General features: G+C 35.5%; 1 protein-coding gene across 1 annotated transcript in view; it reads left to right on the forward strand.

Moving 5' to 3' along the window:
• Positions 1-12,012, forward strand: part of ARHGAP6 (Rho GTPase activating protein 6) — a 454,435-nt gene extending 442,423 nt beyond the window's left edge. Inside the window, 1 exon segment of the mRNA XM_053707592.1 lies at positions 9,325-12,012. Within this exon segment, the coding sequence (XP_053563567.1) occupies positions 9,325-10,004 (680 nt within the window). The 3' untranslated portion in view covers positions 10,005-12,012.
• Positions 12,013-12,770: the final 758 nt, after the last annotated feature.

Here is a 12,770-nt window from a genome sequence, read left to right on the forward strand (position 1 = left end):
GTCATTCGTCGTTCAGTCGTCGGCCAGGATGGATGTTCCGCGTCGGAGGTCTTCAGTATGCTGCCGCTCCGCTCCGGATGGATGACGATAGAAGATTCCGCTTGGATGAAGACTTCAATCTGATGGAAGACCTCTTCTGCCCCGCTTGGATGAAGACTTCTACCGGATGGAGGACCTCTTCTTGCTCCGCTTGGATGAAGAATTTGGCTCGGCTGGGTGAAGACGACTCAAGGTAGGGAGATCTTCAGGGGCTTAGTGTTAGGTTTATTTAAGGGGGGTTTGGGTTAGATTAGGGGTATGTGGGTGGTGGGTTGTAATGTTGGGGGGGGGATTGTATGTTTTTTTTACAGGCAAAAGAGCTGAACTTCTTGGGGCATGCCCCGCAAAGGGCCCTGTTCAGGGCTGGTAAGGTAAAAGAGCTTTGAACTTTAGTAATTTAGAATAGGGTAGGGCATTTTTTTTATTTTGGGGGGCTTTGTTATTTTATTAGGGGGCTTAGAGTAGGTGTAATTAGTTTAAAATTGTTGTAATATATTTCTAATGTTTGTAAATATTTTTTTATTTTTTGTAACTTAGTTCTTTTTTATTTTTTGTACTTTAGTTAGTTTATTTCATTGTATTTATTTGTAGGAATTGTATTTAATTTATTTATTGATAGTGTAGTGTTAGGTTTAATTGTAACTTAGGTTAGGATTTATTTTACAGGTAAATTTGTAATTATTTTAACTATTTTAGCTATTAAATAGTTCTTAACTATTTAATCGCTATTGTACCTGGTTAAAAAAAATACAAAGTTACCTGTAAAATAAATATTAATCCTAAAATAGCTATAATATCATTATAATTTATATTGTAGCTATATTAGGATTTATTTTACAGGTAAGTATTTAGCTTTAAATAGGAATAATTTATTTAATAAGAGTTAATTAATTTCGTTACATTAAAATTATATTTAACTTAGGGGGGTGTTAGTGTTAGGGTTAGACTTAGCTTTAGGGGTTAATACATTTATTAGAATAGCGGTGAGCTCCAGTCAGCAGATTAGGGGTTAATAATTGAAGTTAGGTGTCGGCGATGTTAGGGAGGGCAGATTAGGGGTTAATACTATTTATTATAGGGTTAGTGAGGCAGATTAGGGGTTAATAACTTTATTATAGTAGCGCTCGGGGTACATGTTAGGGTGTTAGGTGCAGACTTAGGAAGTGTTTCCCCATAGGAAACAATGGTGCTGCGTAAGGAGCTGAACGCGGCTTTTTTGCAGGTGTTAGTTTTTTTTTCAGCTCAAACAGCCCCATTGTTTCCTATGGGGGAATCGTGCATGAGCACGTTTTTGAGGCTGGCCGCGTCCTTAAGCAACTCTGGTATCAAGAGTTGAAGTTGCGTTAAATATGCTCTACGCTCCTTTTTTGGAGCCTAACGCAGCCATTCTGTGGACTCTCAATACCAGAGTTATTTTAAAGGTGCGGCCAGAAAAAAGCCAGCGTTAGATACGCGGGTCGTTACCGACAAAACTCTAAATCTAGCCGATAGTGATTATATTCAAATTAATATTGTTTTTCAAGTGATTTACCCTTTGGCAAACAAACTGTGTTAAACTGTGTCCCCCAGATAAGAGTCTCAAAAAAGAGTGGTTTTCACCATTGTTCCCCCAGCAAGTTTTCCCATAGAAGTAACTCATTTTCTGGCCCACTTTTGTGTCAACAAAAATTCTTAGTACTGTAAATTCAAAAATAGATCACATTATAAAAGTGCACCTTTTAATTGTTTGTAACAAAATAGGAAAAGAGGTTACAATGGCGCCTTACTTGAGAATTAGCTACTCCATTAGTTGATTTATTTAATCAGTCACTAGTAACAGGAGTTGTTCCAAAAGACTGGAAAATTGCCAATGTAGTCCCTCTTCATAAAAAGGGTAGTAGGGAAGATTCTGCTAACTATAGGCTAGTCATTTTGACCTTAATTGTAGGGAAATTATTGGAAACTCTTTTAAAGAAAAGACTTGTGTCTTTCCTTTAGAGAAACAACTTAGAAGACAAAGAACAGCATGTTTTCACTGCTGGAAGATCATGTCAGACTAATCTTATTGATTTCTTTGACCATGTAGCTAAATTAATAGACCAGGGAGAAGCTGTAGATGTTGCATATCTAAACTTTAGCAAAGCATTTGACACTGTCCTACACAGCAAGCGTATTCACAAAATGTATTGCCTTGGAGTAGATGCTAAGATTGTTAAAGGGACAGTAAATTAAAAATTAAACTTTCATTATTTGGATAGATCATGCAATTTTACAGTTTAATCTTTATTATTTTCCACAATAAGTACAAAGAATAAAACACATTTACATAACAATATTATTAAAGGAGTTATCATTCCATTATAGGATAAATATTTGGACAGATAACTAAATATAAGAGCAGAAATTAAGGGAGATATTTTCCTTAAATAAATATAACAAGTAAATTATTTGTAGTTATGATAAAACCAAGAATGATTAATAATAGAAAACAAAAAAGGAAAAAAGAAAGGAAAAAAAAAACCCCTCTTCATCTCTATTTCTGACTCTTCACCAGGTAATGACTCCTTCAGCTTATAAGTTGCTTGGTTTCTAGAAATTACTTCTTCACGATAAAAACATATCATTTGAAAAACCTGTTGCCTTTTAGATTTTAAATAAGCATATTCTTCAAGTGTTAATAATTCTGTAATTCGGGAGAATAGTGATTCCCTATCAGGTGCATATGTTTTCTTCCAATTTGTGACTAATATAGATTTAATGCTGTTTAATACATACATTATAAGTTTGGCACTGATTTTACAAATACCTTTGATGGATTTATTTAAGAGAGCTGTATATATGTCTAACATGATCTATTAAGTACAACAACAGACTTCTCCCCACAAATTTTTAATGATGGTAAATCCCACCATATATGTTTCATTGTACCTATCATACCACATCTTCTCCAACATTGGTTAGTTGCATTTGGGTATATACTATGTAGTCTAGATGGTGTGAGATCCCATCTAGTAAGGATTTTAAACTTTAGTTCTTGAATATAAGAAGAAACGGATGAACAGTTCATACAATTTTAAACAACTTTCTAATTTACTTTTCTTATTAAATTTGCTTTGTTCGTTTGGTATCTTTTATTGAAGAGTAAAACTAGGTACTCTCACAAGAGCTCATTATTTATAGCTTTGTTATACAATGTTTCAAAACACTGCTGCCATAGAGTACTAAAGACACGTTCACACTCTTGAGCTCTTATGAGTCTACCTATTTTTACTCTTCAATAAAAGATATCAAGAGAAGGAAAACAAATTTGATAAGTGAAGTAAATTGGAAAGTTGTTTAAAATTGCATGCTCTATACAAATCATTTTGACTTTACTGTCCCTTTAAGTGGGTAGAATGCTGGCTTAAGGATAGAAGGCAGAGGGTTTCAATTAATGGAGTACATTCAAATGAGGGGTCAGTAACTAGTGGTGTTCCCTAAAGGTTAGTTCTTGGGCCTGTTTTGTTTAACATGTTCATAAGTGATATTGGAAGTGGGCTTCAGGGGAAGGTTTGCTTGTTTGCTGATGATACAAAAAATTGCAATAGAGTTGATGTTCCAGGAGGGGTTGATCAATTGAACAGTGATAGTTAAAAAAATTGGAGGACTGGTCAAATAAATGGGATCTGAAATAAGTAATATTACCAAGAGCAAAATTATGCATATAGGATCCAAAAACCCAAAAGCCAATTATAATCTCAATGGTACTTTACTGACTGTAACTAAATAAGAAAGGGACTTGAGAATTATTATTTCAGATGATTTAAAATTTGGTACACAAAGCAGTAGTGCAGCCAGTAAGGCCAGTCAAATACTTGGTTGCATTGGGAGAGGTATTAGTAGCAGAAATAGCAAGATTCTTATGCCACTTTACAGATCATTAGTTAGGCCAAATCTGGAATACTGTGTACAGTTCTGGAGACCATATCTTCAGAAAGATATAAATAAACTAGAAGCTGTCTATAGGAGGGCTACTAAAATGGTACATGGTCTAAAATATAAAACGTACAAAGAAAGACGCTAAGACCTAAATATGTATAGTTTAGAGGAGAGAAGGAACAGAGGTGACATGATAGAAACCTTCAAATATATGAAGGGACCTAATAAAGTGGAAACTGAAAGCATTTTCCACAAAAAAAAAATAAAAAAAAATGCTGAAACAAGGGGTCACAATCTTAAAGGGACTCTAAACCCCAACATTTTATTTCATGATTCAAGTATAGAATACAATTTTAAACAACATTCTAATTTACTTCTATTATCTAATTTGCTTCAATCTTTAGATATCCTTTTTTGAAGAAATAGCAATGCACATGGGTGAGCCAATCACATGAGGCATCTATGTACAACAACCAATCAGCAGCTACTGAGCCTATCTAGATATGCTTTTCAGCAAAGTATATCAAGAGAATGAAGCAAATTAGATAATAGAAGTAAATTAGAAAGTTGTTTAAAATGACATGCTTTTTCTAAATCATGAAAGAAAAAATGTGGGTTTAATGTCCCTTTAAGTTAGAGGGTAGCAAATTCAGGAGAAATTGCGAGGAAGCATTTTTTTTTACAGAAAGGGTGGTGGGTTAATAATCTTCCAATTGTGGTGGTAAACACAAAGGGGCCTATTTATCATTATGCGAGCGGACATGATACGATATTGCGGATCATGTCCATTGCACATCGATAAATGCCGACAGCATACGCTCTCGGCATTTATCATTGCACCAGCAGTTCTTGTGAACTGCTGGTGCAATGCCGCCCCCTGCAGATTTGCGGCCAATCAACAGGGGGTGTCAATCAACCCGATCATATTGGATCGGGTTGATTTTCGGCAATGTCTGTCCGCCGCCTCAGAGCAGGGGGACAGGTTATGGAGCAGCGGGGCGTCAAGCTCCATACGGAGCTTGATAAATATGCCCCAAAGACTAATGAAATTTAAAAAATGCCTGGGAAATGCATAAGGCTATCCTAAGAAAAAAATGTAACATGTAATATATGTAGACTTGATGGATTTTTTTGGTTCTTATCTACCGTCTAATTCTATGTTTCTATGACCAGTCATGCAGGTGCCCACTGAGTGGTCTCTTCTAAGCTGGCAGCAGGCAGTGGTTTCCCTATTGTAACAAGTTACACCTACACCACACTGAACACAAATTCCAGCTCACAGTAAATTGTTAAAATTTCACAAAAGTTTAATTTGGTCACCAGCACTACAGCCAGGCCCCAGTACAGATAGCACTGGTGACAGATTTGCATTTATTTTAAACTGAATGAACCGCTCGCTCACAGGTTGTAACAGAACAAGGGAGACCAAAAACTTTACAGTCCAGTTGTGCAGAAGCTGCCAATGTCCTGTGTTATGTCCTTACAACATTACTGAATTTCCAGATTGTATGCCCATATCATGTTTAATTCAATATACTGACAACCTATTCTTGCTGCTACTGCAGCTACTTACCTGCAGAAAAAAATCTGTAATGTTCCAGTGACAATGCACAGAGCGGATCAGACGATGAGAGGCAGTGTAGGAGCTGCGCTATAGTTAGAATCCTTCTGGCACAGACTCTCTCACTGAGACAGCTTAGCGTAGCTTCTCTGCTAACTTTCTGGAGTTGCGTTAACTGTTAACTTGTTTTTTTCAATGTATCTCCTCATAGACAATTTGAAATAAATGTAAATCTGGTCTCCAGCGCAAGGACTGAACCCCCCACCCTAAAGTTGATTTCTCTGCACTACTACTGGACTGCAGGCATTAAAGAAAATGAAATAAATAAAAAAACTCCCCTTAAAGGGACATTGTACACTAGATTTTTCTATGCATAAATGTTTTGTAGATGATCCATTTATATAGCCCATCTGGGAGTGTTTTTGTTACAATGTATAGTTTGGGGAGGGGATGGATCTGCTCTTCCTGCTTTACCAGCCCCTTTTACAGGGTGTCCCAGCCTAACTTCATCAGCAGTGCTAAACTGGGAGCATCTAAGTAAGTTTTTATACAGGATTTTTAGATCAGTATCTTTACATATTCATTATAGTAGTGTCTATTACATGCAGTTATAAGAACATTGGTATACACTGTCCATTTAAACTGATGTGCACACTTTCAAATGACCTTGTGCTAGCTGAGGAAGAGGTGTCGCGGGCACATGACCACACCTTAGAGGGAACAGTTCTCATAAATATTGATAGGTCTCAAAATAATTTTAGAAAGACACATTTTAGCTTGAATGATGTTTAACTCACTATGGGCTAGATTACGAGCAGAGAGCTATTTTCACACTCTGGCTTGTACGTTAGCTTCGCTAGACAGAGGTTTTTTTGTGCACATCAGGCTGTGCTCATATTACAAGTTGAAAGTAAAAAGTCAGCACGCACACGAACACCTAACTTCGAATATCGTGACCTTGTTAACATATTCCCCCATAGACTTCATAGAATTATGAATAGTTTACAATCCAATGTTCTTCACATAGAATAATGTGTTCTATTTATTCTTAAATATATATGATGATTTTTGGTATAATATATATCTATAAAGATCCCTACAGAACCTCCTGCCGGCACAAACGGTAGTTCGTTACAGACAGTCACATAAACCGTGTCACTGTCTTTAACGATCAGGCATCTGCCTTCATATGGAACCAGAGTCCAGAGCATCCATCGTGCTTCGTTTCAATATGCAGACAGATACCTGCAGCTCAGGGACAGCAGCTCTCAGCTGTAACTTTACAACCGAGGCTGTTATAACTCCGTGAAGCAAGGGCATATATATACGTTATGCGGTACAATGGGCAAAGTACCACATGATGTACATACACCCTTTTGGGTCAAGGGGATAATAATGTGTTTTTACTGTAAATATTTAAAATTTGAATATTCTTTACTTGAAAATGTTCTTTGTATTTTAAAATAGATATTTCTATACAACTGTATATATATATATATATATATATATATATATATATATATATATATATATATATATACAGTTGTGCTGTTAAGTTTACATACCCTGGCAGAATTTATGATTTCTTGGCCATTTTTCAGAGAATATGGAAGATAACACAAAAACTTTTCTTTCACTCATGGTTAGTGTTTGGCTGAAGCCATTTATTATCAATCAACTGTGTTTATTATTTTTAAATCATAATGACAACAGAAACTACCCAAATGACCCTGATCAAAAGTTTACATACCCTGGTGATTTTGGCCTGATAACATGCACACGTTGACACAAAGGGGTTTGAATGGCTATTAAAGGTAACCATCCTCACCTGTGATCTGTTTGCTTGTAATTAGTGTGTATGTATAAAAGGTCAATGAGTTTCTGGACTCCTGACAGACCCTTGCATCTTTCATCCAGTGCTGCACTGACGTTTCTGGATTCTGAGTCATGAGGAAAGCAAAAGAATTGTCAAAGGATCTGCAGGAAAAAAGTAGATGAACTGTATAAAACAGGAAAGGGATATAAAAAGATATCCAAGGAATTGAGAATGCAAATCAACAGTGTTCAAACTCTAATCAAGAAGTGGAAAATGAGGGGTTCTGTTTGATAACATACTGCATTCATCTTGCCATCAATTCTGACCAAATTTCCTGTGTCTTTGTAGCTCACACATCCCCAAAACATCAGCGATCCACCTCTGTGTTTCACACTAGGAATGGTGCACCTTTCACCATAGGCCTTGTTGACTCCTCTCCAAATGTAGCGTTTATGGTTGTGGCCAAAAAGCTCAATTTTGGTCTCATCACTCCAAATAACTTTGTGCCAGAAGGTTTGAGGCTTGTCTCTGTGCTATTTGGCGTATTGAAAGCGGAATACTTTGTGGCATTTTCATAGTAATGGCTTTCTTCTGGCGACTCAACCATGCAGCCCATCTTTCTTCAAGTGCCTCCTTATTGTGCATCTTGAAACAGCCACACCACATGTCCTGTATTTCACCTGAAATTATTTGTGGGTTTGTCTTTGCATCCTGAACAATTTTCCTGGCAGTTGTGGCTGAAATTTAAGTTGATCTACCTGACCATGGTTTGGTTTCAACAGAACCCCTCATTTTCCACTTCTTGATTAGAGTTTGAACACTGCTGATTTGCATTCTCAATTCCTATGATATATTTTTATATCCCTTTCCTGTTTTATACAGTTCAACTACCTTTTCCCGCAGATCCTTTGACAATTCTTTTGCTTTCCCCATGACTCAGAATCCAGAATCGTCAGTGCAGCACTGGATGAAAGATGCAAGGGTCTGTCAGGAGTCCAGAAACTCATTGACCTTTTATACACACACACTAATTACAAGAAAATTGATCACAGGTGAGGATGGTTTCCTTTAATAGCCATTCAAACCGCTTTGTGTCAACTAGTGTGCATGTTATCAGGCCAAAATATCCAGGGTATGTAAACTTTTGATCAGGGTCATTTGGGTAGTTTCTGTTGTCATTATGATTTAAAAAGAGTAAACACAGTTCATTGATAAAAAAATGGCTTCAGCCAAACACTAACCATGAGTGAAAGAAAAGTTTGTGTTATCATTCATATTCTCTGAAAAATGGCCAAGAAATTATAAATTCTGCCAGGGTATGTAAACTTATGAACACAACTGTATATATCTGTATATATTCATATAGATATACTGTATTGGTATAGATCTATATTTTACAAAAAACAAAATTATATATTTATATAGAAATATGTATTTAAAAATTAAAAGAACATTTTCTTCTATGTGAAGAGCATTTTAATGTAAAATATTCATAACTACCTTTGGGTTTAGCTCTGTAGGTATAATGTGGTGTTGGGTTAGTGCTTGAGTGATGAGCGTTATTTTTATTTTTTTAGAAAGCGTGCTCCATTGAAGTCCGTTGAGAGAAGTTAATGCAGTCGCAATATCCGAAGCCCATAAAGTTAGCACACATCGGGCTTTGCTCGTGCACACAAATAATTTATTTTCAACTTGTAATGCTTGGGCTAACCTGCTCACATTAAAAGTTTACTTGGAGCGGTATTTGCGTGTGAGTGGGGAAAAAAATGAGTGTGTCACTTGTAATCTGGCTCAAAGTGTATTATTGCAGTATTTACAAAATATATACTAGCACACAAAATAATAACTTTTTTTGGAGGGGGGGGGGAATCTGGGTGGCAAATGTCTTGCACGTGTAACTCACAGAAAATAGTATCAAAATCAAAATAGTACCAATATAAGGTTTGACTTATTCCTAAAATGTGCATTTTATATTGAACTTACTATTTTTTTTCTTCTTACATTTCAACAGGGTCATATGGCGATATCCATGAAAGCAGTAACAAAGTACAATCACAGAATGTGCTTTCTCAAAGTAATTGGCCAACGTGCAAAAACTCAGTAACAGTGTTAGACAACGGAAAACCAAATATCCGAAGAACACATACATCTAATGACATCCCTGAATCTCGTCCACACATCCCAGTGGCACGTGCTTGCAGCACTCCTCAAATAGACACAGGAAAGAAAAGCTTAGACCTCACACAGTTAAGATCTGAGCAACAAATGACCTCAAACACTACAGATTTTACTGTGGAGGATCCCACATTAGCCTGCCATTCAAATAAACCAAAAGCTTTGAATTTCCAGCATGTGGATGTCAGTGGACACAGTACTAGACTGCCTCCCCCCTACCCTGGTCCATTAAAGCAAAGTGCATCACAGACTCCTCGAACACCAGTATTTTCACCAGAACAGTCTTTATGGAAATTGCCACGGTCTGAGTTGGTTGCTGGAGCACAACTGGGAGAGATACCATCTCCTGATCAGTCTGTTCAAAATAGACAGATTTTACCAAAAACTACAGCTAGCAATCAGAACAATAAGCACTTGACTGATCATGTTTGGCAGGAGTGGCAAAGAGAAAGATGGCAAATTTGGGAACTTTTGTCCACAGACAATCCAGATACATTACCTGAAACTCTAGTATGATACAGAAAATCTGAAATGGACCTATACTGTGTAGATGGAAGTGCTATAGAATCAACTTATTATATTGTTGGAGGATGTTACTTTTTTTCTATAATTTTAAAAAATACTTTAAAATTTAATTTTAAAAAGCAAAATGTGTCCATTCCTCTGGACCATTCTTTGGAATGTATTAATTCACTGCCAACAACTATTCCTTGTCTTGCTTGGTCAGTGAACCTTGCCATAAAATTGCGTTGGACCTTATAATTTGGAATGTATTAGCTAAAAAACAAAATGGATTAGTGGTTGCATAGCTTTGTGGTATGGTATCTTTACTTATCCATTCCCTATGATTGTATATTTTATAATATTGAAGTATGGTTACCTTTTTACGTTGTGGGCACATGCAGAAAACCAAATGAACATTTTGTGATTGCTTTTATAATTCACTGCACTTGTTTTGTTGTGATAATCATTTCATTGTTGTAAAATACGCACAAGCTGGTTTCTGTGCTTTGAAATAATTTTCTGTTGTAAAGAGATGGAAAATTCTCTTTCATCCTGCTTTAAAAAGCCATATTTTGGGGTTACTAACAGAATAGTATTGTATTCTCTGCAATGTGTATTGTTATGTATAAAATGTACATGCTAATTAGAATTGTGTAGATAAAAAAAACACACACATTGAACAGATCCAATCTCAAGGCAAGCCTACAAAAAACTGACAAACATTTTATTAACCCTTTTGGTGCTGAATAATCCTATCTTTAATGCATAGAGGTCTCTTCAGCAATGTAGTGGTTAAGCACAGTTATTGTATACACACATATATATATATATATATATATATATATATATATATATATATACAAATATACATATACTGTATATATATATTTATCCTGTGTAATTTCAAATATTGTTTTCCAACAATAAACTGGAATCACAGTAGTTTAGACAAGATATGTAGTTGATGTTCACATCATCCCAAGGGAATATTACCTTTCCATTTGCTTGGTATGAAATTACTTATCATTAAAAGGGGAAATGGATGGATTACAATAGTAATGTAATAAAATAAGAAGACGAATCACAACTATTTGTTTCAATTTTATAAATTAGATGAGAACAGCTTTTCTTTTCACACAAGTAATTTTTTTTACATTGATTCTATACCAATTATCTTATTGCTTTGAGATATCAAAGTGTGATATATGATTCTAAACTTTAACTTACTTTCTGCAGTGGGATACAGAAGGTACTCGGTAAAGAGCAAAAATGATGGAGTTTCTCTGTAACGCAGAAACATTGTCCGTTGCTGATATGATAAAAAAAAAAAAAAGCATCAAGGTGTGAAAACTTAGACACTGCAGAAACTTGTCAGCAAATGTTTTATAATAAAATGAGAAAAGCAGATACCAAATTCAGCTTAGTCTTTGTCCTCATTAATATTTTACAGATAAATATTAGAATATACCAATTTCACTACATTGCTAATGTAATCCATCTGTTTTCACACTTTGGGCATATTGCTAAAAGGACACCACTGTTTGCAGACATATCTAACCCAAATAAAGTTGGAAATACAAATAAATATTTTAGGATTGTGCCAAATATTTCAGAAAGATTGTGTAATTGTAGTGTTTAGTGATGGTCATCTTCTCAGTTAAAAAGTTTGTCACCAATATATGTTTATGTATATCAGTATTGTAAACTTGGAAATGGGCTATTTAAGAAAAAAAATAGTATTGAAGCTATCAAGAAAGGATATAAAATAATAGTGTTTATATTATAAATTTATATTGTGCCATTTCAGCTGAATTACAAGAAAAGCAAAATATACATGTTTCATGACATTGCTTAGATTTGTATAGGTACATTCATTAGATAGTGTAGTTTTTGTCATACAGCCTTGTTAACATGCAGAGTACATTCATTCTGCACTAAATGTTGATACATGTAATATATTAGATTGTTTTTTTTGTTGTTGTTTTTGTCTATGTAAATAAATATTTCATTGCAGATATAATACAGTATTATACAGGTACTTTATGGTAAATTACACAAATTATATAAAACAAAACTTGTCACATTCGATTGAAAGAATGATTGATTTTGGGCTATCTTTTTTTTTTCTTGTTCCTCTATGTGACCCAAAATAAGATTCCATGTAATTTAGAATTTAACAATTATATTTTTAAAAATCATACGGCTAGAATACGAGTTTTGCGGTATGAGTGAAAAAGCAGCGTTAAGCCTTATAACGCTGCTTTTTCACTACCGCTGGTATTACGAGTCTTGCAGGTTTAGGGGCACCGCACACTTTTTTGGCCTTAACGCAAATGAATTTACGCAATTTGCCTAAAGTCTTTTTTCAATGGGACTTCATTTGCGCCGGTATTACGAGTCTGCCTGGGAGGCCAAAAAGTGAGCGGTACACCCTATACCGCCAAGATTTGTGACGCATTCTAAAGTCAGTAGTTATGAGTTTTATGCTGCAACGCCGTAACATAAAACTCATAACTAAAGTGCTAAAAAGTACACTAACACCCATAAACTACCTATTAACCCCTAAACCGATGCCCTTCCGCATTACAAACACTAAAATAAAATTATTAACCCCTAATCTGCCGCTCCGGACATCGCCGCCACTATAATAAACATATTAACCCCTAAACCGCCACACTCCCGCCTCGCAAACACTAGTTAAATATTATTAACCTCTAATCTGCCGCCCCTAACATCGCTGCCACCTACCTACATTTATTAATCCCTAATCTGCTGCCC

Source organism: Bombina bombina, chromosome 3 (assembly GCF_027579735.1).
Source record: "Bombina bombina isolate aBomBom1 chromosome 3, aBomBom1.pri, whole genome shotgun sequence".
Lineage (NCBI taxonomy): Eukaryota > Metazoa > Chordata > Amphibia > Anura > Bombinatoridae > Bombina > Bombina bombina.